The sequence below is a fragment of the Coenobita brevimanus genome, chromosome 101, assembly GCF_032717465.1.
Source record: "Coenobita brevimanus isolate Jiangsu-jjx chromosome 101, ASM3271746v2, whole genome shotgun sequence".
NCBI classification, from domain to species: domain Eukaryota; kingdom Metazoa; phylum Arthropoda; class Malacostraca; order Decapoda; family Coenobitidae; genus Coenobita; species Coenobita brevimanus.
This window is the reverse complement of record NC_137054.1, coordinates 10,376,938-10,404,906: the sequence shown is the minus strand read 5'-3', so window position 1 is coordinate 10,404,906 and position 27,969 is coordinate 10,376,938. Positions and strand designations below refer to the sequence as shown.

Here is a 27,969-nt window from a genome sequence, read left to right as displayed (position 1 = left end):
GGGCAAAAGTTTTTATCCATCGAATCAAGATCCAGTACCGGAAGAGCATTCTACAACCTACTATACAATTTGTTAAATATCAAATGTAGCCCGGTAATTCTACACTTTTTCATTGCTGTGTTCTCTATTGAAATGAGGGTCAACATTATTTCTGTACTGCTTACTGATCTATTTATATAGTGTATCAAAGAAAATTGGCTAAGCCCATACAGTGCTGATTTACTGATATATATCCTACATGAGGTATCTATCAAACCATTTTTCATATATACTGACCCTAGGTCCAGTACAGCAGGTTTCTATCAGACGTCCTATATAACAAACTATAGGATACTGTCCGCCCCCAAAATAGTCTGTTATAATGAGGTCTCACTGTATATATAAAATAAAAGATGACTATCCATAAAGGCATAATGGTCTTACTACTGTACATGAGTGATATGGTAATCTTGGGCTGACACTATGGTAAAGCAAGAACAGAATGAATATTGGCCTTAGTGCCATTAGTTGGTGGTTATATCAGTATCTAATGTAGCATGCATACATGTTAACTCAGCTTTTCACACTTTACTAAAATTACAGACAGACAACACCATACTGGTATAAAAACATACTTTCACACAAAATATTGTACTAAGTTCTGCATTATATAAAATGTACATTTATACTTTCTGTAAAACATAAAACACACATTCAAACATTATTAAAATACAGTACACAAAAACTTTAGCTCCAGAGTGCAACAAGGGAGACAGTGAGGCAGACTGAGAGAACAAAGCTTGCTGCCAGTCCAGATGCACTGTTGCACCGTTCGTCAAAGTCACAGAAGCAGAAAGTAACATTGTTGTAATGTTTTCTGAAAGAGGGAAATAAAACAAATATGTTAGGACAAACTATCTCAAGGGTGTTGTTTACTGAACTGTCTATATTTTGACCTTTCATAATTGCAGCCTAAGCCCCTATCTTTCGCTTTGGCTATGCTATATAACAGCTACTGTAATACAAATTTGTTGTTCTTATCGTGAACCATGGTTACACGACAGAGATCCTGACACTTCAGTACAGGAATACTGAAGGTCTACTGCTAAAGTTCAGCTGAAGGACCAATGTTGCAAGTATGTGAGTATGTGTACTACAGTGCGTAGGGCGGCATTACCGTAAAGGAACACAACCGAGTTTCTACAAAAAATTTCTGAAGCAAAAGCCAGGAGCTGACTTGTACAAAATTGGTATTTTTGAGGGGCTGGGGTAGAATGTTAAGCCTGTTGTGCTGCAATATTTCAAGTCAGTTTTCAAGTACACAGTTTTACCAGATAATTAATGGTCAAAGGTTCTTTGAACCTACCATGCAGTATACAGCGTACTTTTTTTTTTTTTTTTTTTTTTTTTCAGATGAACGGAGGAAGGAAAAAACAAAACAAATAATCCAAACAACAGACTACAGGTGCCCTCCATTCATAAAAATATCTGTAACTGTTGGACTTAAACTGCTGTAGGTTGAAGTTTGAATTGAAACAATTCTGGGAAAATGAGCTCCAAAGAAAGGCAGTTCAGTGAATAAAAAATTTCTGATAGGCAGTAAGTCCAGCAATATGGCAGTGTGTGACAGTCCTATCATGTGCATGGGGGAAGGTGTGGAGGTTGCACAATGGATGCAGCTTCGTCTGAGCATTTGTCAAAAAAGTATCTGTAAAATAATGCAAGGGAGGCAACATTTCTTCTTACTTGTAGGGGAGGAAGTTCATTTTAAACTGTAGGGTTACTAATTATTCTTACAGCTTTGTTCTGAATTTTGTCCGGTTGCTTTAGTGCAAACTCTCCACATCCACTCCACAAGGGTGGGCAATATTCTAGCTGAGAACGTATGTGTCTCGTACATTATAGCTAACTACTCGTCAAAGAAGAGGTAACAGATTCTATATATGTATCCAGGTTTCTCTGAAGTGGTTCTAGCAAGTGATCTAATATGAGAGGTCCAACTGAGGATATTAAATGAAACACCAAGAATTTCAATACAGTACTTTTAGAGGTAGGAATGCTAGCAATATCTGTCTATTAGCAAATACACCCATACCCTGATATCCGGCAGAGTTGTGTGGGAGTGTTCAAACAAGGAGTATGCCAGATATCAAAGCAATATTCCCCAAGAGATACTGAAGAAAAGCTACAGCTGCATTCCAGGCCCAAACCCAAACTCTCATACACCTTAATCAAGAGAAAAAGACACAGAAACACCATAGGTAATGTTATTGCCCTCATAAACAATACTGTTGTTAAAAAAATGGCACATTGAACATCACATGCAGGAGGGTAGGGTGTTGGTATGTGTGGTGTTAACACTGCTTCAGAGCAACAACCAGGCTCGCTACTAGCAGCCCACCAAGCAGGGATGGAGAAGGGCAGGGGGGCTGGGGAGGAAAAGAAGGTGGGGGGACAGAGAAGGAGAAAAGAAAGCCAAATTCCTCTACAGTAGTACCCCTCCTCCCCACAGTCTCTCAATCACTCACTCACTCACTCTCTCTCTCTCTCTCACACACACACACACACACATACACATACACACAGAGGAGATATGTGGGGGTGGGGGGGGTGGGGGGATGGAGAGGGAGACAATCAGGCATGGGGGGTAGGAAGGGGGATAGGGAGGGAGAAATGCCTGGCAGTGCTGAGTGTGGTGGGGAATGGAGGAGGAACGGGGGGGAGAAGAGCGGGGATGGAGGGAGGACAGGAGGACTGGGCGAGCCTCGTTTCAAACCTAGGGAGAGGCGGGGTGTTGGACTAGTGAAGTGACAGACGTTCAAATTGTTTTGGATTGTGGGAATGTTCCCCTATTTCATGTATTCGGTCCAGCAAAGTGCCGGCTATCGATGCGCCAGATAACAGGGTATGAGTGTAGTATACAGTGCTCATCAGAAGTATAGAGCGCCCTGCGTCCCTCCTGAGAAACAAACCTTTCAACATTGAAAAAACATATAAATAATGCATTTTATTTACCTTTAGTGCTTCGTAGGGTAGCCTTTACGTTTCTTCACGGACCTGAGACGTCTTGGAAGTGAAAGGGTGAGGCTCCTGAGGTGCTGGAGGGGTATTTTGTCCCAGGAGTCACGAATGGCGGCTTCCAACTTAGGCAGAGAGCTCACGTCTTTCCCTTGGAGACTCTTCTTTACGAGGTACCAGAGGTCTTCAATGGGGTTGAGGTCTAGGCTATTTCCTGGCCAGTCTGTCATGAATGATACCTCGCAGTCACGAAGCCAATTGGTGACCGATTTGGCCTTGTGAGCAGGTGCACCGTCCTGCTGAAACACTCGTGCACCTGTTAGCTCGAAGGAGTCTGGTAAATGATCACACAGAAGCTCCAGGTAAACATCCTGATTCACTCTGATGTTCTTGGGAAGTACAACAAGCTTCTCTAAACCCTTCCCTGAGAAACAACCCCATACCATGAGTGAATTAGGATGTTTAACTGTGCTTTCTACATACCGTGGGTCAAGTGGGTCACTACCTTTGCGTCGATACACACGTGCTCCTCTGTTACAGGTAACAATAAACGTTGCCTCATCAGACCACAACACTGACAACTATTGCTCCTCACCCCAGGTTAGATATTTATTAGCAAAGGCAAGCCTACGAATTCTCTGGCTCTTGGTGAGAAGAGGCTTTTTCACAGGCCTGTGACTTGTGTAACCAAGCTCATGCACCCTACGAGACACTGTTCTCACTGACACCTCACCAAACACTTCCGGGTTGCTCTCCTTAATTTTCCTTGCACTCACACGAGGATTAAACTCCACTGCACGTTTTAAAACATTAACAGACCTTGGGGAAGTTTTCCTAGGCCTACCAGACCGCGGTTTCTTTGTGGGAACTGCACCACTGTTTTCCTCCCGAAACCGCGCACACCAACGATGCACTGTCGATCGTGCCACACCAACCAATTCACTAATTTCCTTTGTCTGGTGGCCTGCCTCCTTTAGAGCAATGATCTGGGATATGATTTCACTCGATAGTTCACGGGTAGGTGCCATAACAAAGTTGTGAAGGCCAGAACACTGCGGGACACTCGGTAAAAAATGGCGCAATTTGAGAGGGACACTCGGCGGAGTTCCTCTCTCTCAGGCAGCCCGTGGGCGACTGAGGCGGGAACCAACCAGTGCGTCGGAAGGCCTCAGGCTACCGTGACGTCATGCTCGGAGCTCAAACTTGTGGCTCAATTCTTACCCCCCAAAATGGGTGATTCTTTTTGGGCCATAAGTATTGCGCGCCTGGCAGACAACGCTGAATACTTCTGATGAGTACTGTATATCTGGTGTTCCTAGCAATAAATGAGGCAACGCTATTTTGTCCCTACTGTGTGATCTTAGATAAGTCTTGATTTATGGAGACTACTGTGCTGAGCTGGAAGTTGGAGATATCAAACTTTGCAAATGGGTGTTTAAATGTGAAAGAACTGTGAAGCACTGAGTCATCTGCATATGAGTGAATTGGATTATGGGTGAGAGACGAGAGCATAAATATGAATTAGGAACAGGACTTGAGCTAGGACAGATCCTTGTGGCACACCAGAATTAATCAAGTGGAAATAGAAATACTGTATACATCAACTACACTATTATCTTTCTGTCACCGAGGTATAAGGAAATTTGCAAACAAAAGATAATGGGCTGTAGCTAGGGAGTTGGGATAGCTGGGAACAGTGCCACATTGTCAAAAATTCTGGAAATATCAAGGGCTGTGCAAGCAATTACAATATATGAAAAAGTAAGAAGCTTGAAACAGCTCCACTGACACATGGGAGCAGGGACAACTAAACTGTAGCAGCATAACCAGAATGCAGTATACACCATCTTGTGTTTCAACCCACTCTACCATATTTCATTTGCCTCCAAACCACAAAACGTATTACATTTCCATTATCATCCATCCATCATCCAATCCTGTGTTGCCCCACGAGGAGCATAGGTGCCCAAGGCTAGGCAAGTTGGTCCTGACATTTAAAATGAGAGTGACCAGCCTCACTCATCCCTGAGTGGCATTACGTGAGTAATAAACCCCACCTACAGTACACTTTGGATATAAACCTACACAGGCTCAATCTGACTGTAGAGGTGTATGGTATGTAGGAGGACTGCTGGGCCTTGATAGCAGGCTGTGAAGCCTATGCCCAGAGTTGAACACACACACACACACACACACACACACACACAAATTACCCACTAAACCACCAGGCGCCATAATTCGGTTATATGGTTACCACCCTGCGTAGTAAATGGTTTCCTGGTGTACAGGAAACCATTTGGCTTGTCACTCAATTCAAAACTATGAAAACTATGTGCAGCGTTCTCTTGATAATCTGACATATACAGGGGGAACAGCAGTTCAAACAAGCCAAGATGTCAGATACAGCATGCCCCTGTACTGTGATGGGGATGTTTGAAAAAATACATTGTATGACATTTCATATCGTTATAAAGGATCCAACATCTTTGCATCATCGGCACTGGTCACCTACTGGTGGCTCTCTGTGCCACTTGATCTCTGACAGCCTCCCTATTCAGTCCCTTATTTCTGAGGTCAGACTCTATGACTTTATCCTAGTTCTTTTTTGGTCTGGCTCTCACAATCCTACCCACAATAATCACTTCTCTTACCTTCCACACCCAATTGTCATCTTCCATCCTCTCAACATGTCCAAACCATCTCAATCTATTTTTCCTCATCACAGCAATAGATTCAACTCCCATCCTTCCTCTCAACTCTTCAACTGCAATCCTGGTGCCCCAGGCCTCACATTCAAGGACACACCACACATCCATATAATCACTGTCATTTCTGTACATTTGAGCTTGTGAATATCCTCTTCCTTTACTGCCCAGGTCTCACTATCATACAGCATTACACTCTTAACACATGCTGCATACAAGGATCCCTTAGCACTGAGGAAGAGCCCTCTAAATGTTGGGAAAGGCAGCAGCTCCCTGAACTTCCGCCAGCCATCCCTTACCCTCGCCAAAGAACTAGATCCAGCACATAATATGTGCCCCAAATAACAAACTCCTCTACACTCTGAAAAGACTCTCCAGCAAAATAAATCAATAACAAATTGTCATATTACTGTGTCAATTATAACATAGGTATAATATGGATAAATATCAGGCTAAGGGTCACACACCCAATATATTCTAAAAACAAGTTTCCAACTCACCTAAACTGAGGTACTTTACTTGCTGCTTACCATTCATGTCTAAAAAGTAGTTTTCAAGACACCTAAGCTGGTAGTTGTTTCAAGTCCACTGCACTTCACTTGCTGTTTGATCAACACACACACACACACACACACACACACACACACACAATGATAGCAACCAAGTTCAAAGGCCATCTTGGAACAAACAAATGAGTGTAAGCTTGCACGTCAGCATTCATACAGTATGCTTGTTGTATAGTGGTACTTGTTAGCACACTCATTATGTACAGCACATCATGGTACAAAAAGTTACATCCTTCTTGTCATACTCCATGATTAAATATATACCTATACTGCATTTTGTGGAATTTGAGAAAAAGAACAATTTATTGGGAGGCCATCAAATCCTTCATTTACAATGAGTTAATCAGCTGAACACCAAAGTTTCAAAAGCTTTGTTTACCTCCAGACTGCTCACCTTAGTGTGTTCCACTACACAGCTCCCTACATGCACACGTGACTGCTCGCTAATACAGTACTCTCATGTGAAGCCATGGATGGAACATTACTAACCTCCCTTAGCATTTCAAGACATCTAAGTGTCCTGCAACTGTATCTTTAATCTCAAAGACAAAGAAGGCTTGCCGTAACTTGTGAAAAAAATAAAGTAAATCACACTAAAAGTAAGATGCAAATTGAGTGCCAGTAAATTCTATTATTTTCCACTGCAGTAAGTACAGTAGAGGCACAACAAATATTCTGCTATTTATTAAACGTGAATGAGAAGCGCAAATGTACTGGTATGTACATAACACGTAGGACACAGACTGGAGCCACCCACATTCATATCTGCGTAAGCATTACATGGCTACTATATGAAGCACTGTAACATGATACATTTTTACTGATTGAGGTTGTTGTGTGATTCCCATTTTCTCCCATTTAAATAAAAAGACCCATATAATGCTCCCTTGGATCTGCATGATACTCTTGCCTGTAAGGGCTTACTGCTTAAGCAAAAACAGCGAGTGTGCATCAACCTATGAAGCTCTGTACAGGATTCTCTCTCAATATACCTAGGCTGCTTCCCCCAAAGAAAGGGAGGTAGCCAAGACAGGACAACACACTCTCAATTTGCTCATCCACACAAACACATTCATTTGCTATTTATTAACCCTTTGAGATTTTCGGCCCTCCATCGATTGTGTCTGTGCCAGATTCAGCCGGGTGCACATACAGCGCGCCAACGTGCGGCGGTATTTGTACTTAATCGGCCACTGTACACTAACTCTCATGGCAGACTAATGAATGTGGTACCGTAGCTGAATAGTTGCTCTTTATTGTAGTATGGTTGGAAAAGGTAAATACTATAGCTAAAAGGCCAACAGGACAAGTAGAAGTTAGCCAAAAAGGAAAAATCGCACACCCTTCCGTAAAAAAAATATTTGTAAAATCTATCTATCTATATACCTAGGCTGCTTCCTCCAAGGAAAGGGGGGGGGGGAGTATTAGTTACGTGAAAGTTGATAGCACCATGTCAATCCACAGTAAATTCCCTTTCTACTGATATATAGGCTATAGCAATTTATGTTAGTTTTCACAGAGAAAAGTGAAAGCTCTTGCTGTCACGCTGGCAATTATCCATGTTGGTAATACTGATATTATTCATGGTATAAACCTATTTATTATATCTATCTGATGTACTCATCACTGAAAAAACAAGTAGTTCAAAAAGGATAAGCAGGATAGTGTATGTGGAACAAGAACAGATAGGAGATGGAAAACATGAAAAAAAAATATATATATTGTTTCATATGACTCGATATTCGAGTCATCAGACTCTCAATGGTTGGATTTATGATGACGTGAAATTGAGTCACGGAACCTCAAAGGGTTAAACGTGATTATAATGATCAGTGGGGATGGTGGAGGATTAGTGTCCCTCCCTGTAAAACAGTTAACTCTGAGCCCTTGACCACCCCGTTTGGGAGACATGGCGTCTGGCAATGGATGGATGGATAATGATCGTATAAGCAAAAATGCAATCATGTACAGTACTGAAAAAAGATCCTTAGTTCTTAGTCATCATGTAAGTGAATCATCACATACTGTCTCATTATAAAACAAGGGACTGTTGTAATCAAAACACTCAGAAATATGTAATGTGCTATCTCACAACTTAGGAATACAGTAACAGGTTTGTAAATCTGAATCACATCCTAAAGATAAACAGAGAACATCAGTCTCATCCTGCAAGCAATCCCTCAATTCTTGCTTACCTATGGAAAACTACACGTAATATAGTCATATTACCAATTACAAAGCATAGTTTTAATGCTAGAAAGCTGATAAACAACTAAAAAAGAGAATTTTGTGTAATACATGAAATAAAAAAACATGCACAGGTAACAGCAGTAACCATACCTCTTATTTTACTCTTATCTATATCAACTTGGCCTAAAATTGCTATCCTCTCACTCGTGAATGCTAAGGTCTAACAAGACATTTGCAGTACAATAAAGTAAAAATATCTGCCAAGTTATGGTGGACAAACTAAAATACTCAGGCAGCTTCTTACCTCTTAGGGTCAATTTCAGGAATGGATGGAAAGATGAACTGGCCCAGGAGGGGGTCTTTAGCAGCAGGGCGACATCCCTCATAGCGGTCAGCTGGTATGTCACGCCGGTGACCTTCTAGGTAGCTTAGGCAGTCACGCGTTACCATTACATCCGCTGATACAATAAAAAATAGTACCATAAAACACAGGAAGAAAAATGCCAAATGAGTAGTAGTACTGAATCCAATGTCAGTCTGGCCGAGCAGACCCATCAACAATAGGTAAGCAATCGCCTCAGCATCCCGTGCAGTAAGCAGATGTTCCCTTGTGGCGGACAGCACCCCGCTACAGTAAGGCAGGAGAAAGAGTGTGGAGGTTTGACTCCTGGTTGGATGCCACATTTGCATCTCTCCACCCAGTTAACAAGGGCATCATAGTAGGCTCCACAGTATCACATTATTTAGTTACATGGTTACCATCCAATGCTGTATATGGTTTCTCGGATAAAGGGAACAATTAGGCTTGTCACTCAGCATAGAGTCACCTTTGGATGAAGTGGGAAACATTACATCAAGTAACTGGTTTATGGTTGCCACCACCTACCACTCCAACTGAGTACAGCGGTAAAAAGGAGATGCAAAGGAATGATGTAATTCCCATTCCTGACTTTCATCAGGCAAGCAGGCCAGTCAGTTGGTGGAACAACTACAATATCACCCTCCTCAAACCAGAAAATAACCCTAAAGTGCCCTCACTCTATAAATTCATCATCCTATCAGCTCATCAGATTTCAATGCAATCCTCCTAGAATTCTAAAAAAAAGCTAATCTTGTAGATCAAAACCCCTTAAATCTCACTCACTAACAAACAACATGACTTTCAACATTATAGTCACCCTCATCTTAAATGTCTGGACCAACTTACCTAGCCCCAGGCTCCTACCTCCTCATGGGGCAACACAGGGTTAGATGAAGGAAGGAGGAAGAAGGAAGGATTACTGAAAAATAAACCTGCTCTGAAACTCATACAGTAAACTACTGACAGTATGAACTCACACAGTACAGTACTAGCAACAACTGATAAGTAAAGCTACTAGCATCATCTCACACTTTACCCTATAGCTATGACAAGATATAAAGAACAAACATGGAAAACAAAACAAGCAAAGAGACTGACATCTCTGAAGCTTTTCAGGAGCAAGACACACAAATGTTGATGTTAAAAGCAAACCACATTATGTACTGTACAGCAGTCCCTCATCCTGCACGTACTCCATTTGCACAAAAAACATTTTACAAGGCACTATCGACCTTCAGCCCAACCCATTTTGAAGAGACCAAACCACAGTAAACTCTCATTTATCCGTTGTAATTCAGCCACACCCTACGCCAAATAAAGCAAAATGCTGGATATTGTGTGGTACCCATCAACTCAACATTCAGCGATGAACCGGATTTCGTATTATTATCCGTCTCGCCCCTCTACGGTACCCTAAAAACTTTCCCATGAGTAAAAGATGAAAATTAAGCATAAAATACAATAAAATAATGATACAGCACAGTAATACAGCACCAGTGGGCTACCATTCACGAGCCAGTTGATACACCTAAATGCTGGATATAGCAAAGAACTGCTAGTTACATCCCATTTCAGCACTGGATGTTGCATAATTTCACTGGATACTCTTTTAACCCCTCCCATCTGGGTGATATGTATACATGTCTTCCTGGGGCCGTCCGGGGGTCATTTATACATGATCTTGTGTTTTGTAGTATTATTGTTATGTATTATTATTATTACGATTACAGCATATTATATTATACTATAATATTATGTTATAGTTTTAGCTGAAAAATTATGATTTAAATAAAGGTGATTTTTAAGAAAAACACTTTCTGATGGTTTGGGTGGTGAAAACAACCCTCGGACATGATAGGTTAACAGGGCTGAGCCAGCAGCGCTGGATATTGTACTGGGCCACTTATTGCCACAATGGATAAGTGAGAGTTTATTGCATTTTGAATGGCAAAATAGCTGACCAAAACCCAATTCTTATCAACCGACATTCACAACATCCATCTCTGATTAATCCAGGGAATGACTCTGAAGCCTAGCCTCAGCCTTCAAGGGGCTAGAGGTGAGTTACAATTCCACTTATTGGTTATTGGTAGTTAAAATTCCACTTACAGTAAGACCTCACTATAACGGACTATTTGGGACCAAAATCATTCCGAAAAATGCGAAATTCCAATAAAAGCAACATCCGGACTTCCCCCTGACAATCCGGACTTTTTCTGATATATCGGACATTAGTCCAGATTGCATGAACAATTTTTAACTGTTTTGACTACCAGTGCAGTACTGTACTGTGTTATATCTTTACTACATTAATCAAATGGTGTAATATATATAATAATACTGTACTGTACACTAATAAACATGTCTTTTATTTACCTTATTGTGGTGAACACAGCTGAAGTAGTCAAGCAGTCCGGACTGCTCCTGGCTTTATCAGACTTTTTCCGATATATAGGAATTTAGTCTGGTAGCTCCCTGAGTCCAATAAAAGCAAATTCCGGTCTATTGAAGTCCGTCATATCAAGGTTTAACTGTATTGCTATTTTGTTCTTGTTTATTCACAATTTCTTATGCTTATTGATAATCAGTGTATATTTAAGTATCTGTTTGGTGAGGGAACATTATTACAGGAGGGTCAAAATATGGATTTTGGGATTTCCTCCCCCATATTATTCAAATTACAATGGTTCTTATGGAACAACTTGCATATCAGTTTTCACGGTAACCTCTCTAATATCTGGACACCCCACTACCCGAACATTTTGGGCCTGGGACTTCGCGGAACCCCCCCCCCCAAAAAAAATCCAATTTTTTTTCAACAGTAATTTGAACTTCGCGCGTGGCGTCAAACAGCTGTGTTTACCCACAGCCCCTTCATTCCTGCCCTACCCAGTTACCGTCTAACTACCATCCTGACTAGATGCTCATCGCAATGGATGCCGCACGTGCTCCTTTTTGTGAATAAACAGCAATACCTTGCCAGTATATCACATGAGAATTTACAGTGTTGTGCAGTGTTAAGAAATTAAAATTTTGAGTGTAAAGGATTAAATGCAAAGTGCAAACTGGTGGTTGGAACTGGCACGGCACAATTAAGAACAGAATGTGCAGTGTTATTTAATTATAACTCACAGTGCAAAGAATTAAGTGCAGCACAACACTGGATTACCGTACATGCTTCAAGAGCATTTTTGCCACTGCCAGAACCTTAGAGGAGGCAGGCTAATCTTCGTAACAGCCACGGACGTGCTGTAAGTACCTTGTACATTGCTAAATATATTCCATACTCACTTCTAATTCCTCATTCTCTGATTCCTTTTCATTTCTTTCAAGCTTTACGTCCCTTATTTGTTTGAACAGGGTCTTAAATAGGTGCTATGCATGTCCGGTAGGGATTTACAGTATTTAGGTGGCTTTCAAAGCCAGCCTGGGTTAGGGTCCATAAGTACCAGTCTAAGAGGCAGAGTCCCAGTATCCGGACAAGCCCACTTTCCAGACATGCCTTTGGCTCTATTACTTCGGATGTTAGAGGGATTACTATACACTAACTGTGCAAAATCCCCTCATTTTGCACAGTCAATGGATCACAAGCAATTACCACGTAAACTGGATTGCACAAACTGTTTTACAAGAAACACTTTTTTTTTTGGCTAATGTATCAAAGAAAATCCAAAATTTTTCCTAAACTGCCTCCTTTGCGTTCTTGAAAAATTAACCCCCACCAAACATATCCATAAAACCACATCAATCATCATTAGACATAAGAAATAGTAAACAATTACCAGTACCTACAAAAATAGTGGTGATCATCATCACCATCCAGACCTCCTTTCCCACCCTAGGGCAGGGTGAGGGGTAGCAATGTCCAGACAGCCCAAACTTAACCAATCTAATGGGCCACATTTCCATTCACCCATCACTCAAGACCCCAGAATCCTGACTCTATCGGATACACCAAAAACATTCACCACGTCCTGTAGCTTCACACAAACGTATCCGATAGAGTCAATAATGGTGATATGTAGTCAAAAAGTGGAAGTTTAACTCACCCCTGACTTCTCAAGGGCTAAGGCTAAGCCTGAAAGCCAGTAAAGTCACCCACTAGATTCATGAGTGGCAGGTATTTTGAATGTTGGTAGGGAAATGAATGATTTTCAGCTATTCTGCCATGCAAAACTGGATGGCACATAGATGACAGTACTGCATAAAATGTATTTCATGCAAATGGTACCCATGCAAAATAAGGGTCTACTGTAAATAATAAAAAAAAAGTTAAAAACTTTTCATTAGAACATTATTTAATATAGTACTAAGTATTTTCTTCTGGCAAAGTGCCAAATATCCACCCAGTCTGAGGGATTTCCTATTAGCTGAATTTTGTCCTGTTAAAATACAATTATTTTGTTCTTGGTGAGAGTTGGAGTTGGAGACTGTTTCTTATGACAATTTTTCTTCCCCCCAAAGGCTAAATTATGTGATATAAAAGGAATGAAACCACTATACAATAAATATGATCCTGCTTTGTATCATTACCTCCTTTTTGTTCAATGACCTTGACACACTTGTCATTTGGATCTGGGCAGTATTCACTCCAATAGTAGCGCCAGTCAAAGTCGTGTAGTCCACAGCCTGGATGCGATCCCACACATCGGTAGCACCACAGACCACATACTGTGTGAAAATTTTGGGTAAGTTTGATAGCAGGAGAAATTTCTACTGTAATATAGAGCTGGATAATATAAATACAGTACTGTACAGTGATTGGTTGTAGGCAGTGTAAGAACACATATTTATCTCACTATAGTAGGACTCATCTAAGTTTGCGGCTGTGGTGTGGCCCGCACCTGTGTACAGTGTTGCCACGTTTTCTATACCGTTATCTATCTCTCTCTCTCTCTCTCTCTCTCTCTCTCTCTCCTGGCGGGAGATGTGAGCCACCCTAAATACTTTTGATTCTTTTATAAGTTGTTTATAATTGTGCTTTCATTTGTTAATTTGGTTTTGTTATATTTAGTGATATCAATTTTTGTATACGGCGACAGATGACCCGTTATTGCAGTACCATGATTGATTTTCATTCATTCATTCTCCTTCCCCTTCCTCCATCTCTCTCTCAGCCTGACAATGCCTCCACCACCACCACCACTCGTCTCTCTCTCTCTCTCTCTCTTTTATTGCATGAGACATTTTGGATATTTTCTTTTACATAATATTGTATATATTGTAAATTTGACATTATTTCCACACCACCCCTGAGATCAAGGCCACCGACTGAGTGTGGAAGTGTTGCCGCTCGCGAGTGAATAATGTTTTTTTTTTTACTTCAGTATTGGCATATGCCTACTATTTTGTCCTACATATGGCCATGTATGTGGGTGCTCACACCCAGGTGAGAGTGAATGGAGATTTGAGTGATGAGTTTTCCGTGAATGTTGGTGTGCATCAGGGGTCAGTCTTGAGTCCCATGTTGTTTATCATGGTACTTGAAGCCCTTTCACGTGACTTTAGAAACGGACTCCCGTGGGAGTTGTTGTATGCTGATGATTTGGTGTTGATTGCAGAGAATGAAAGGGAGGCGGAGGAAAGGTTTAGGAAGTGGAGAGATGGTATGGGGCAAAAGGGTTTAAGGGTAAATGCAGATAAAACAAAAGTGATGATATCTAGGGTTGGTGGCGGTACTGTCAAAGACGAGGGAGAGTGGCCATGTGCAGTTTGCCACAAGGGCGTGGGAAGTAATTCCATCTTGTGCGGTGTGTGTGATAAATGGGTGCATAAGAGATGTAGTGGTATCAGAGGTAGACTGCGAGATAATGCTGATTTTATGTGTACGGCGTGCCGGGTGAGCAGGTGGAGATCGTCAGACGTGAAAGAATTGAACTTGCTGGTGAATCTCTTGAGTGTGTGGAAGAGTTTTGTTATTTAGGAGACATGTTGTGTGCTGGAGGTGGGGCTGGAGCTAGCTCTGTGGCTAGGGTGAGAAGTGGTTGGAAGAAGTTCAGGGAGCTCTTGCCTCTCCTGACATTGAGGGGGCTCTCCCTACGTGCTAAGGGGTCTTTGTATGCAGCGTGTGTTAGGAGTGTAATGCTGTATGGCAGTGAGACCTGGGCAGTGAAGGAGGAAGACATTCGCCGGCTCAGACGTACAGAAATGACAATGATTAGGTGGATGTGCAGTGCGTCCCTGCGTCCAAGGCCTGGAGGGGCTGGGTTTACAATGGAAGAGTTGAGAGGTAGGATGGGACTGGAGTGTATTGGTGTTGTGATGAGGAGAGGTAGATTGAGGTGGTTTGGGCATGTGGAGAGGATGGGGGATGATAGTTGGGTGAGGAAGGTGAGAAGTGTTAATATTGGGGGTGGGGTTATGAGGGGTAGACCGAGAAAGACATGGGACGAGGTCATTAAGTGTGACCTTAGGGTTAAGGGACTGAACAGGGAGGCTGCAATGGATCGTGCAGCATGGAGAGCCGCCATTAGGTGACCAAGGCCGACACATGCAAGCATGTTGGAGCCTTTAAAAACGAAAACGAAATATTAGCTTATGATTATAAATGTGATTATTCCTCGCCCTTAAAATTACGGTAAAAGCCAGTAAATGTGAGCATTTTTCCCTAGCAACACCTGTACAAGCTATGGTTGGGTCTATGGAGGTACGTACTGTACTTTACCTTAGGCCAGACTGGGTGTCTCAGTGTTGCCACTCACAAGAATTATATGAATTATTTCTTTTACTTTGGATATTGGCATATTTCTTCTTTTTTCAGGCTCATTCTCTTATATCCATAACTGTAATATTATTACCCACCCTAAAACTACGCTAAAAAACATTAAAAGTGACTACAATTTCTTTTAGCAACACTGTACAATATGTATGCCATGTTTCTGTGTTACTGTATAAATATTTTATGCATAATAAGATTACTGTTGATTCATCCATCAAAATACACAAGTGTAAGTTTTATTCATCTGAATTTATCATATTTGTGTTGCCTTGTACATAAATAGCTTCCGTTTCACATCGCAAGTTGGGGAAACGTGGCACCATTGTACACAGGTGCGGGCCACACCACAGCCGCAAACTTAGGCGAGTCCTACTATAGCCTGAAATACCTACCATACACAAAAAATCAAAATACTGTACTAAGTAACTAAATACAATAGCAATCTTCTCCCAACCAAGTGTGTTAAAATCTCACAAGGTGCCTGGAACACATAAATTTTATGGTAAAAAATAAATAAATAAATAAATAATGAAGGATTAACCTGTTGTTGAATTTATATTCAGCTACAGTAAAACCCACCTAATCTAGATTCATTTTCTTCATTTTATCAAGAAACCTGCTTAATATTGATTGGCTTACCACTCCAGACTATTCGTGTGTAAATTATCACAGTTGAGTCCCAGTGCAGTCTGGTTCACCCACATATCTGTGCTGGTAAATAACTTTAAAATTACAAACCTGCAACATAATACTGTTCACTGTGTTGAATACATTACCTGAATTCATGTAAATAACTGATGTTTGCATGTCACAAGACACAGGCATTTACAATAAAACCTTGATATAATGGACTTCAATAGACCAGAATTCGCTTTTATAGGACTCAGGGAGCTACCGGACTAAATTCCTATATATTGGAAAAAGTCTAATAAAGCTAGTAGTCCAGACTGCCTGACCACTTCAGCTATGTTCACCATAATAAAGTAAATAAAAGACAGGTTTATCAGTGTACAGTACATTATTATTATATATATCACTTGATTAATGTAGTGAAGTTATAACACAGTACAGACCGCAATGGTAGCCAAAACAGTTTAAAAACCATTCATGCGATTCAGACTAACGTCTGATATATCAGAAAAAAGACCAGGTTACCAGGGGGAAGTCCGGATGTCGCTTTTACTGGAATTTCACATTTTTCGGAATGGCTTGGGCCCCAATTACCAGTAATCCATTATAGTAAGGTCTTACTGTATAGCCATGAAAGGACATGCATGCATGTGTGCATGCACACACACACACACACACACACACACACACACACACACACACACACAAACACACACATGCTCTTGCTACAAGCAGAGCCCTATGAACAAATGCTTGGACATCTAGATTGCATTACAGTACATTATTTTTTCATGTCTACAGTTTTCCTAAAATGCATTACAAATACCACAAAGAGCTTTAACTCTTTTTAAACATACCATACCCTGTATATCTATCTATCTATTGCCAGACGCCATAATCCCGTACGAGGTGGCCATTTGACTCTGAGTTATTTGTTTTACAGGGAGGGGCACTAACCCTCCACCAACCCAATTGACATGTAGGGAGACCCTGTATATACTGAGCAGAAAATACCAAAACAGCAATTAGGTACACACCACAAATTTTAAGATTAGGCATGCTAGTGGCTAACCCTAGCTACATCTCACATTTGTTGTGTGTACGTAATTGCCGCATGATAAATTCTCCACTATGTTGTAAATTCAACATGAACTGAGATCTTTTGCAATGCTTCTCGTGCATTACAGTAAAACGTGCAGCGATCGAGTGGTTAGCATCACTGACTGTAAAGCTGCTACTCCATTAGTGTCACAGTTCGAATCCTGGCGCAGGCAGCTGATGTCACTCCATCTATCCTTTGTGGCTTGATGGGTAAATGACTACAGAGTACAGTATCTAGGATAACACCTAAATAAGGAAGATGGTAATCTGGATGAAATGCCCTTGTATCCCAAGATAATATGTGAATAACCCACAACTGGCTCAAAGGACTATGTTACAGAGATCTATCTATCTATCTATCTATCTATTGCCAGACGCCTCAGTCCCGTTTGGGGTGGCCACAAACAAATCGCCTCCAAGTCGCCCTGTCCCCCGCCATTTCACTCCCCTGCTCCCAACTCACACCCCCCTCTCTCATATACCTCTCCACCCCATCCCTCCATCTCATCCTCGGCCTCCCCCTCCCTCTTTCCCCCTCCACCTCACTCACATACACTCTCTTCGTCAGTCTTTCACCCTCCATCCTCTCCACATGGCCAAACCACCTCAGTATGTTCCTCATAACGCTTCCTATACAGAGATGAGCACTGCAATTACGTGCCTCAGGGTGTCTACCCCCACTTTTACCTTAATCTTTAAATTAAAACCACTGACTGAGGAAAAAAGTAATGGACCACACCGTACTCTACTCTAGATTCTTCAAGCTTTTGCTAACACAGTCTACAATCAACTTTGTGTGTGTGTGTGTGGTGTGTGTGTGTGTGTGTGTGTGTGTGTGTGTGTGTGTGTGTGTGTGTGTGTGTGTGTGTGTGTGTGTGTGTGTGTGTGTGTGTGTGTGTGTGTGTGCAAAATCCCCGTTAGCAAAATGGCTAATGAATTACCTTCCACCCTAAATAAATGGAATCCACATAACTTGGCCACTTACACAAAAGCTAATGTATTAACCACGTTTTAAGGCTGACCTCCATTCTTCACCCCAAACCAAGTGGCCTATTGCCACAATCTGCATACTGTAGCTATTTAGTGCATTTGCTTTCTAAAGACATACCTTTCTATTAAGAGGAAATGCAGATATAAGACTGACAGAAAAGTTTAAGAAAACCAATACTAGCTATAGTTACTTCTCTTCCTCTACAGTATGCTTAACTTCACTCATTTTCCTGATACATCCCTCTCCCTCCATCAATCTGGCTGGCAGCACTATGTATAAACAACATGCTTTCTCTGGATCAGTTTTATCTGTCTCACATACTATAGGTGTTCTTACTGTTATGTGATTTTACTCATGTTGATTTACTGTCATATTCCTTTTACAAAGGTGATATTTTGTATTTAAAAAAAAAAAGAAGAAGTAAGAGAAATAAGCTAAAAACTAGTCAAATATTGAAGATTACACAAGTTTTCAGTTGGAAATAACTCGGCAAATTGGGTCAGTGCCGCATTAAAGGGATTTTGGTCACACCTCAGGCCACCATGTGGGAGTGATTCGAACGTTGAGTACCGGTATGCAGCATATAACTGAGGGGCCTATTAAATATGCTAAATTTTTAGGTACATATAAATTGTATGGAATAACAGTAATGTGACATCATTTTCATGATTTATACCCCATTCATTTAAGCCAGTCACAAGGAGCCCAGAAACAGTCTGAAGGTTGCAGCTGATTGGCTGATACAATACTAGGTAAGGCAGGGGACAGGGAGATGTTCTTGATCAGTCTGACTACAGTTCTCCGGTGCTTCACACAGTTAGCTAATTCAGAATTTCATTATTTGTTTTGTATTACATCCTTACATTACATTCATTAAAATGTGCCTATGACAGCCACTGCCATACAACAAGGCATAAAAAGTGCCGTGAGCAATGGATACAGAATGGTAATGACCCCTGTCCCTCAATCAGTACTACAGGTGTGGTTAGCGTTCAACCCATGCATTTCATAGCCACACTGACTGCTACTGGTATCCCACCATCCTCCCACCCCACTTCTACCTCATTGTGCTGGTCAATCATGGGCATCCATTCTTTTGTCCCAAATGAAGTTAAGAGGGTACCCTATACAGTGCTCGTCAGAAGTATGGAGCGCCCTGCGTCCCTCCTGAGAAACAAACCTTTCAACATTGAAAAAAATATAAATAATGCATTTTATTTACCTTTAGTGCTTCGTAGGGTAGCCTTTATGTTTCTTCACGGACCTGAGACGTCTTGGAAGTGAAAGGGCGAGGCTCCTGAGGTGCTGGAGCGGTATTTTGTCCCAGGAGTCACGAATGGCGGCTTCCAGCTTAGGCAGAGAGCTCACGTCCTTCCCTTGGAGACTCTTCTTTACGAGGTACCAGAGGTTTTCAATCGGGTTGAGGGCTGGGCTATTTCCTGGCCAGTCTGTCATGAATGATACCTCACAGTCACGAAGCCAATTGGTGACCGATTTGGCCTTGTGAGCAGGTGCACCGTCCTGCTGAAACACTCGTGCACCTGTTAGCTCGAAGGAGTCTGGTAATTGATCACACAGAAGCTCCAGGTAAACATCCTGATTCACTCTGAGGTTCTTGGGAAGTACAAGCTTCCCCAAACCCTTCCCTGAGAAACAACCCCATACCATGAGTGAATCAGGATGTTTAACTGTGCTTTCTACATACCGTGGGTCAAGTGGGTCACTACCTCTGCGTGCTCCTCTGTTACAGGTAACACTAAACGTTGCCTCATCAGACCACAACACTGACAACCATTGCTCCTCACCCCAGTTTAGATATTTATTAGCAAAGGCAAGCCTACGAATTCTCTGGCTGCTAGAGAGAAGAGGCTTTTTCACAGGCCTGTGACTTGTGTAACCAAGCTCATGCACCCTACGAGACACTGTTCTCACTGACACCTCACCAAACACTTCTGGGTTGCTCTCCTTAATTTTCCTTGCACTCACACGAGGATTAAACTCCACTGCACGTTTTAAAACATTAACAGACCTTGGGGAAGTTTTCCTAGGCCTACCAGACCTCGGTTTCTTTGTGGGAACTTCACCACTGTTTTCCTCCCGAAACCGCGCACACCAACGACGCACTGTCGATCGTGCCACACCAACCAATTCACTAATTTCCTTTGTCTGGTGGCCTGCCTCCTTTAGAGCAATGATCTGGGATATGATTTCACTCGATAGTTCACGGGTAGGTGCCATAACAAAGTTTTAAAGGCCAAAACACTGCGGGACACTCGGTAAAAAATGGCGCAATTTGAGAGGGACACTCGGCGGAGTTCCTCTCTCTCAGGCAGCCCGTGGGCGACTGAGGCGGGAACCAACCAGCGTGTCGGAAGGCCTCAGGCTACCGTGATGTCATGCTCGGAGCTCAAACTTGTGGCTCAATTCTTACCCCCAAAAATGGATGATTCTTTTTGGGCCATAAGTATTGTGCGCCCGGCGGACAACGCTGAATACTTCTGACAAGTACTGTAGTACAGTGGTCCCCTGGTTATCATGCATTTGGCTATAGTTGTTCTCGTTATCACTGCGACATGAAAATTTGCACTCCTGCACCTGAGCTGGTTTCTGCCAAACAATGACAATGCAAAATCTGTAGTTTCTGATGGCTTTCAAGGATTCAAAGGTGCAGTCCTACTCAAAGGGTTAACCCCAGGTGGTGGAAACCACTAACTCTCCAACCTCTAGCCTCAGAACCCCTTACCTCAAGCCCATCCCAGGTCTATATACGAGGTGTGACAAAAAAGAAATGAGACTTTGGCTGCTAATGACAATTCATCAGCCACACAGTAATGAAGTACATCACAGTATTGCCCAACATCTCAGCACTGTATGAGAAAAGCAGCACTTCAATTAACCTATTATCATTCTTTTCACAGGTGGTTTTGTAGCTCCCGTCAAGTGCCCTCTGTCACAGAATGAGCCTTGAGCAAAGGATTAACATCAGGTTCTTGGTTTACTTGGGAAAAACTCCTGTAGAAATCCTTGCCATGCTGAAGGATGTGTACGGGAAGGAAACAAGTGTCCCATACACGTGTCTATGAGTGGCACAAGAGGCTCAGGATGGGGCAGGGTGACAAATCCAGGATGCCCCTCAACAACAAGAAATGATGCCAACATCCAGAAGGTCAAGGAATTGGTGCAGAGTGATCGCAGAATGACGATCAAAATAATGGCTGAGCAACAGGGATTAAATAAGGAGTCAATGAGGTCCATCTTATTGAAAGATTTGTGCAAAGTTGGTGCCCAAACTGCCCTCTGAGGACCAAAAGATCCGTCATGTGGATGTGTCACGGGACATTTTGGAGCATCACCCCGCCCCATCCTGAACCTCTTGTGCCACTCATAGACACGTGTGCAGGACACTGTTTTCTGTCCCTACACGTCCTTCAGCATGGCAAGGGTTTCTCCAGGAGTTTTTCCCAAGTTAGCCAAGAACTTGACGTTAATCCTTTGCTCAAGGCTCATTCTGTGACAGAGGGCACTTGACAGGAGCTACAAAACCACCTGTGAAAAGAAAGATAATAGGTTAACTGAAGTGCTGCTTTTCTCATACAGTCCTGAGATGTTGGGCAATACTGTGATGTACTTCATTACTGTGTGGCTGATGAATTCTGTCATTAGCAGCCAAAGTCTCGTTTCTTTTTTGTCACACCTCGTATGATGTGTTTCTTTATTGTGCCCTCTTCATCATTTTCTATTAACCTAACCAAGCCTATGTGTATTTCTGAAACTTACCGTAACAGTATGCATATATTTAGTAGGTTTAAACTGTTGTAAAGGGGAAATTTTGGGTCTACAAGTGGGGAACCCATTACCAATTAGGTTGAATCCCATAGGTTCTATGCTTTCATTATTGCACAATTTTGTTACCACACACTGGTTACAGTACCAATTATACACATTAACCAAGGGATAACTAGTAAGAAACTGCACTTCTGTATACCCTTACAAAGTCTTCTAATCAATTCAAATATACCGGTAGGTAAAAATTTCAGTAGATATTTAAGAGGTGGATTTTACATTTTCAAGTACAGTGTACTGATGATTTTTTTTGCTGACTTCTACATGTCTATTTCCCCAGTGCAATGACAGACATTAAAACCTACTAAAATCTAACAAAAAATTTTAATACTTGCCTAACCCTACATATCCATAACCTAGCCTTATCTAACATAAACATTAATTAACCAACCTAACCTTGCCACTTTACTATCCTAAGTCTAACCTAACTTACAGTAACTTAAACAAATCTGCCAGAACAGAAAGCCAAATGAACTTCAGTATTTCTGAATAGCTTTTAGTAAGTGTGTGCTCTTACACCCAAGAAATAACATATTGGAAAAGCAAAGCATGGGGACCGTACAAGCAATACGGACATAAAATCACCATAAAGCAATCACTTGCCACCACAAAAATAGTAAGAAAAATATAGAAAAAAAAAAAAAATAATAATGGAAGAATAAGAAGTGAATTAGCAAGGTATTTCCACCGCCTAAACTACACCACACATTTACTGGAAATGACGGTGATAAGCCGCAGGAAACCTTCCATTAACAATAAATATCTTATGATAAAGTTTATCTTATGTAACTGTATACCGGTACTATATTCATTTACAGCATCCAAATTCTGTTGAAATCATATTTATGTCACTAAAGTGCATCAAGAACTTGCTGATGTTAGTGGTGGCATCCTAGAAAGGGCACTGGGTCAATTAAGACCCAAAACTCATTTGTCTCCAAATTGTTCCAGTTAGTTAGGTTAGGTTAAATTCAAGGTAATCCTTATGGTGACATAGGCTCACCTTATTTTGCAGTTTTCTTCTGTTTTTCTTTACTTTAGCTCTTCATTGGATTTGAGTAACAGTATTTTCTGATTGTACTTCCAAGTTTCAATGTTTTTTATTTAAATGGTGAAAATCATTACCAAAAGCAGTGTTTGTTTACAATCCCTAAAGGTGCCTAAGACAGTTGCAATCTTTTTTTTTTTTTTTTTTTAACCCTCTCAGGAAACCTGTCTTGCGCATCTCTACTCCCCCACCTGGTTTTGGCCCAGCCAGATATTTCCCTCGCGCTGAGAGTATGGTTTATACTTTTAGTTACAGAACAAGCTCTAATACAAATACGAATTATTCTTTTGTTACGTTCGAAAGCCAAAAGGTGTAGCTTTCTTTTATTCTTGGGTAGCGTATTTGTAAATTTATGTACAAATAAGCCTGTGAATATTATATTGCATGCACAAAGAAATTGGGACTTTATGAGGAAGTTTTCATTCATTCATTGCCAGACGCCATGTATCCCAAACAGGGTGGCCAAGGGCTTAGAGTTAATTGTTTTACAGGGAGGGGCACTAATCCTCCACCAACCCCACTTGACGTAGGGATGCCAACAGCATCTGGTGTTCCCAGGCGGTCACCCATCCAAGTACTAACCAGATATCATTAAATTCAATCCCTCTTCTGTTTGACACCAGAGTAATATAAACATATATTATGCAATCTTTGAGTAATTAAGTGTATAGAGCACATGAAAATTTGCTATAGTACTATTTTTTGGTTCAAATCAATGCAAGAATTATTATACTGTACTGTATTAGCCACAAAAAGGAAAAGATTGTCACTTGCACCTTTGACCAGCAAGACACATGTTTACAGTTAAGCCCACCACTGCCAGACATACAAGCATATAATGCACATGAAAGCAGATCATACGCATTTTCTTTCATGTGTTTCTTCATCCAGTGGATCATACGTGTCTAAATGCGTGTGAAAACTGTGAGGGGTGTAAGTAGATCATACTTGCCAAACGCCTATGGGAACTGTGAGATGATTAACGAAATTACCCTTGGCAAAGCTTACTTATCCAAACTCAACCTAAACTACAGTAACTTTGCCCAACCTTACTTAACCTAACCTAGCCTATTCCTTATGTAATAATAGTTTTCCTTATTTATTTACTGATCCTCTTCATACTCAAAAACACACTGTACACCTTTACAGTCACTGAATCAGTTCTTTATTTATTTATTTTATTTTTAAGGACTCCTACATCTCCTTAAGGATTACTAAATTGTTAGACTTGGTTACATCATGGGTTAGGACAGTAAGGACAGATGATTAGTGATGGACTGACTCTGCAGCCAAACCAAACAAGAAGTCTGACAAGGCAGGCAGCCACTTCCCGATGTTTGCATGTAAAACAGATGGCTGTATACAGTTGCTATTTTCAAAATCATGCATTTTCACCACTTTCAAGATCGAACATAATGATAATTTGGTTAGCCCTTCACATGATTCTTTGGCTATTTTCTGAGTGTGTTTTCAAGTTTTGATGTTTTTTTAATTTCTTTTATACCAGAAGTGGTAAACAGCATTTAAAATTCCCAACAGCACTGGAGACAAATGGATGCCATCTTAGAATGCCATTTTTGGCACAAAATTGCCTTTGTCAGTGATGATTTATCCAAACCTAACCTAAATTTTCATAACTACACCCACATTATTGTTCCAAACTTAACCTTAACTAATGTACTTTATCCTAACCTATTTTATGCTTGCCTAACCAAACTTATCCTAACCAATCCTTTAAACAAGCATATGGTAAATGTATGATACACTTTAAGCAGTAGAAAGATCTTACCAATTCAGTTCATATTCCTCCAGTTTGCTTTCTCTATATTTCTTTTTTCAGGGAGGTAAATTACCTATTTCTATTGAAAAATTTCCCCTTTGTTATTATCATGTTCCTTAAGCCGTACCTACGATTGTTTATTTCCAGCATAAAGGATGAAACCTACTCAATGTACTCAGAAGTGGATTTCGTTTCCCATTGCTGAACTGAAGGTTAGGTTAGGTTTAGTTAAACAGGTTAGGGCAGTCCCTTCTGCCATGATGCTGACAAATCAAACAAGTTGTCACAGCAGAAAGGCAAAAAAAACAATGGGACACAAATTTAACAAGCATGTTTATTTACCATCCCAGAAATTATCAGAACAATATAACAAACTAGCCTACCATAGAGAACAAGCACTGATTTGGTTATGTGCTACTGCTTGAAGTAGTGTAGCTATGTTTACTTAATCCTGTCCTTGTTTACTGATGATTCCTCTTCATACTTGAATATGCGCTTCTGTACACCTTTACAAAGTTTTGAAATCAATTCAAAGGTAAGTAAAATTTTGTGTTAATACTTAGGTAGCCCCACACCTTGAACAATACTGTGAGTTCTCTTGCAGTTTCACCAAAGATGGTTTAGGTAAAGGAATTTTGTTATTAAATACTGTACTTAACCTAACTTTTCCTGTGACAACACCTTTCCATTGACAATACAGTACAAAGAAAACTTAAAAGTGAAAGAGAGAGAGAGAAAAAAAGGGTGAAATCCATTCACTACTTCCTTTGCAGTGGTATAAAAACTTTTTTACCGATCTTTAATACGCAAACCAAAAATGGAACCGATATTACTGCGCTTTCAGACAACACCTCCAATTTCTTTGGATTAGGTTAGATAATTTAAGGTCTGGTTAATTTTTGTTCGGATGTGATTTTAGGTCAACAAAATTGTTTCTCCGATGGTTTTCATTGTTTCAGATGATTTTTCAGCATCATTCCTGATCTTAAAAGCCCTCCCAACTTTAAAGGAGTTAAAGATTGAGGGGAGGTTGAAACGATCACACTATGTCTAGTATCGGCCCCACAGAAAACTTGAACTTATTCTACTTATCAGCCTATAAACCTCATTTTGGTGTACTCCCCAGATGCGTCATTGCTCTCGGAAATGAACGGTTTACGAGATTACTGATTTTTTCCTTCACTACAGCAAGAGCCTGAACCGTGCCACCGTACAGCCATGTTTACCAACAGTAGCAGCAGCAGTCCCTCTTACATTGTTGTCAGTTTTTTATATACATTTTAAACCATTATATATGCATTTTATGATGTTTTACACCAACTTGACAGCGTTGGAATCACTTGACTTATGAAAGCCAATCTCAGCTATCCCGCCCTCTTAATCAACCAATTACGTTTTATTTCATTCTGCCACTGAGCCAAGTTTCCCACACTCCGCCAGATTCAAAAGTCAGTCCAGCCATGGCTCTCCTGTGTACTGTGTGTGCTCTGAAGCCTTGGGAGATTTTCAAGGCTTTTTTCCAAGAACCTGAGGCTTCCATCAATTTTCTCAGTAGGCACGGCGTCCTTCTAAGTCGGGTGGAGTTTCCTCACTGTCACCTACGACTACAGTTGCGACAAGAAAAGCATCTCTGGGTGTGCCGCCAGTGATGTCTGACCCACCATCTCCAGAGTAAAGTAAGTCAGACCTTATTAAGGGGGGTTTAGGTTAGGTTAAGTTAGGTTGGTTACATTAGGTTAGGTTAGGATTATTTTACTTACTTCAAACCCTGCCATCTTTCCAAAGCTTCAGTATTGAAACAACATCCACCATGGGTGTTTCCACAGGTTTTTGGTGTGATTATTGATGATTTTGACTTAAATTCCTGTCAGAAACTGGTAGTTTCTGTGATGACAAAAAATGGGTCACATCTCAGAAACTACTGATTTCCGATAGAAATGATGGTCAAATTCGAACGAATCACACCAAAAACAATTGGAAACACCCAGGTTGGATGAAAAAATATCATTTGTGAGACCGATACTATAATTTGACTGTTGAAACACTGATAAACTACTGATTTCCGGTAGAAATGAAGGTCGGATTCGTCGCAAACTCAAGGAAGACCCTCGGAAATTTATAATTTCGTCTTTCAAAGAGGTGTAGCCCGGAACGGCAAATTTACCATGAAGTGCTTGAAACGACCCAAAGTAACTTCAGAAGTTTCCTATAGTACAACAGCAGGCTGCCAATATAAGCTCCCCCCAGATATGAGAAATATTTGACCGCTGTAAAAACAAGCATACTGCTCTGCACGTACACTAATCCCCAAACAACCTAAACAACACCTTCCCGAAAGTTTAAAACGTAAGTTACAGGCTGTGACACCTTCCTGTTGTGTGAAGGCCAAATTCCCTAGTTTTATTGTCAGTATGACTCAAGATTAACTTATGATACTGAGATATGAGAGTACTAACCTAAAGAGCAGAGAGCAGAAAAAAGGACGAGATGTAGGGCACAGTTCATTTTAGATCTCTGTATATGATTTTAAGTCAGCCACTCCCAGCCCAAGCTCGTACTGTTTGAGGTTTGCTCTTTGTCCGGATGTCTGCACGACAAAAACGTTTTCATATATATTATATATATATGATAATAAACACCATACTTAATGTACCACACACTGCTAAAATAATTTAGAAACAATTAGGGCAGCCCATTTTGAGTAAACAAAATCAAATCGAACAATGTTAGGCTAAGTTAAACATTCGAACAACGATGAAATGCTCCACCATGTACACAAGTACTTGCGTCGTAGTGATATTTGCAAGTACGAATTGTTCAGCATACTTTTCAAAAAAGCATGAAGAGCTTCATTTTCTTTCTTTGATATATGCATATAAGATACAGTAGGAACGTTCAGTTCGATTCCGGATGAGTTTATTAATTTTATCATAAATCTGTTACATAATATCCCCCTTCTCTCGTAGGCAACTCCCCAAAGCTGAATAAAAACGAAGTCCCAGGGGAATGTCAAGAAGGGATTTGAATACGGGCAGCGGG

General features: G+C 40.9%; 1 protein-coding gene across 2 annotated transcripts; it reads right to left on the bottom strand.

Moving 5' to 3' along the window:
- Window positions 1-718: 718 nt before the first annotated feature.
- Window positions 719-27,492, bottom strand: crim (QVR superfamily protein crim). Of its 2 annotated transcripts, none has more exons than XM_080284532.1 (4): window positions 27,387-27,492; window positions 13,353-13,490; window positions 8,763-8,916; window positions 719-856 (listed from the first exon to the last, which is right to left on the bottom strand). In XM_080284532.1, the coding sequence occupies exons 1-4, from the start codon at window positions 27,433-27,435 to the stop codon at window positions 727-729; spliced, it is 471 nt and encodes a 156-aa protein (XP_080140658.1). In that variant the 5' UTR covers window positions 27,436-27,492; the 3' UTR covers window positions 719-726. The 2 variants fall into 2 exon arrangements, with proteins under 2 accessions (XP_080140658.1, XP_080140659.1); XM_080284533.1 differs by lacking the exon at window positions 719-856 and adding an exon at window positions 8,257-8,292.
- Between the last annotated feature and the right edge of the window lie 477 nt (window positions 27,493-27,969).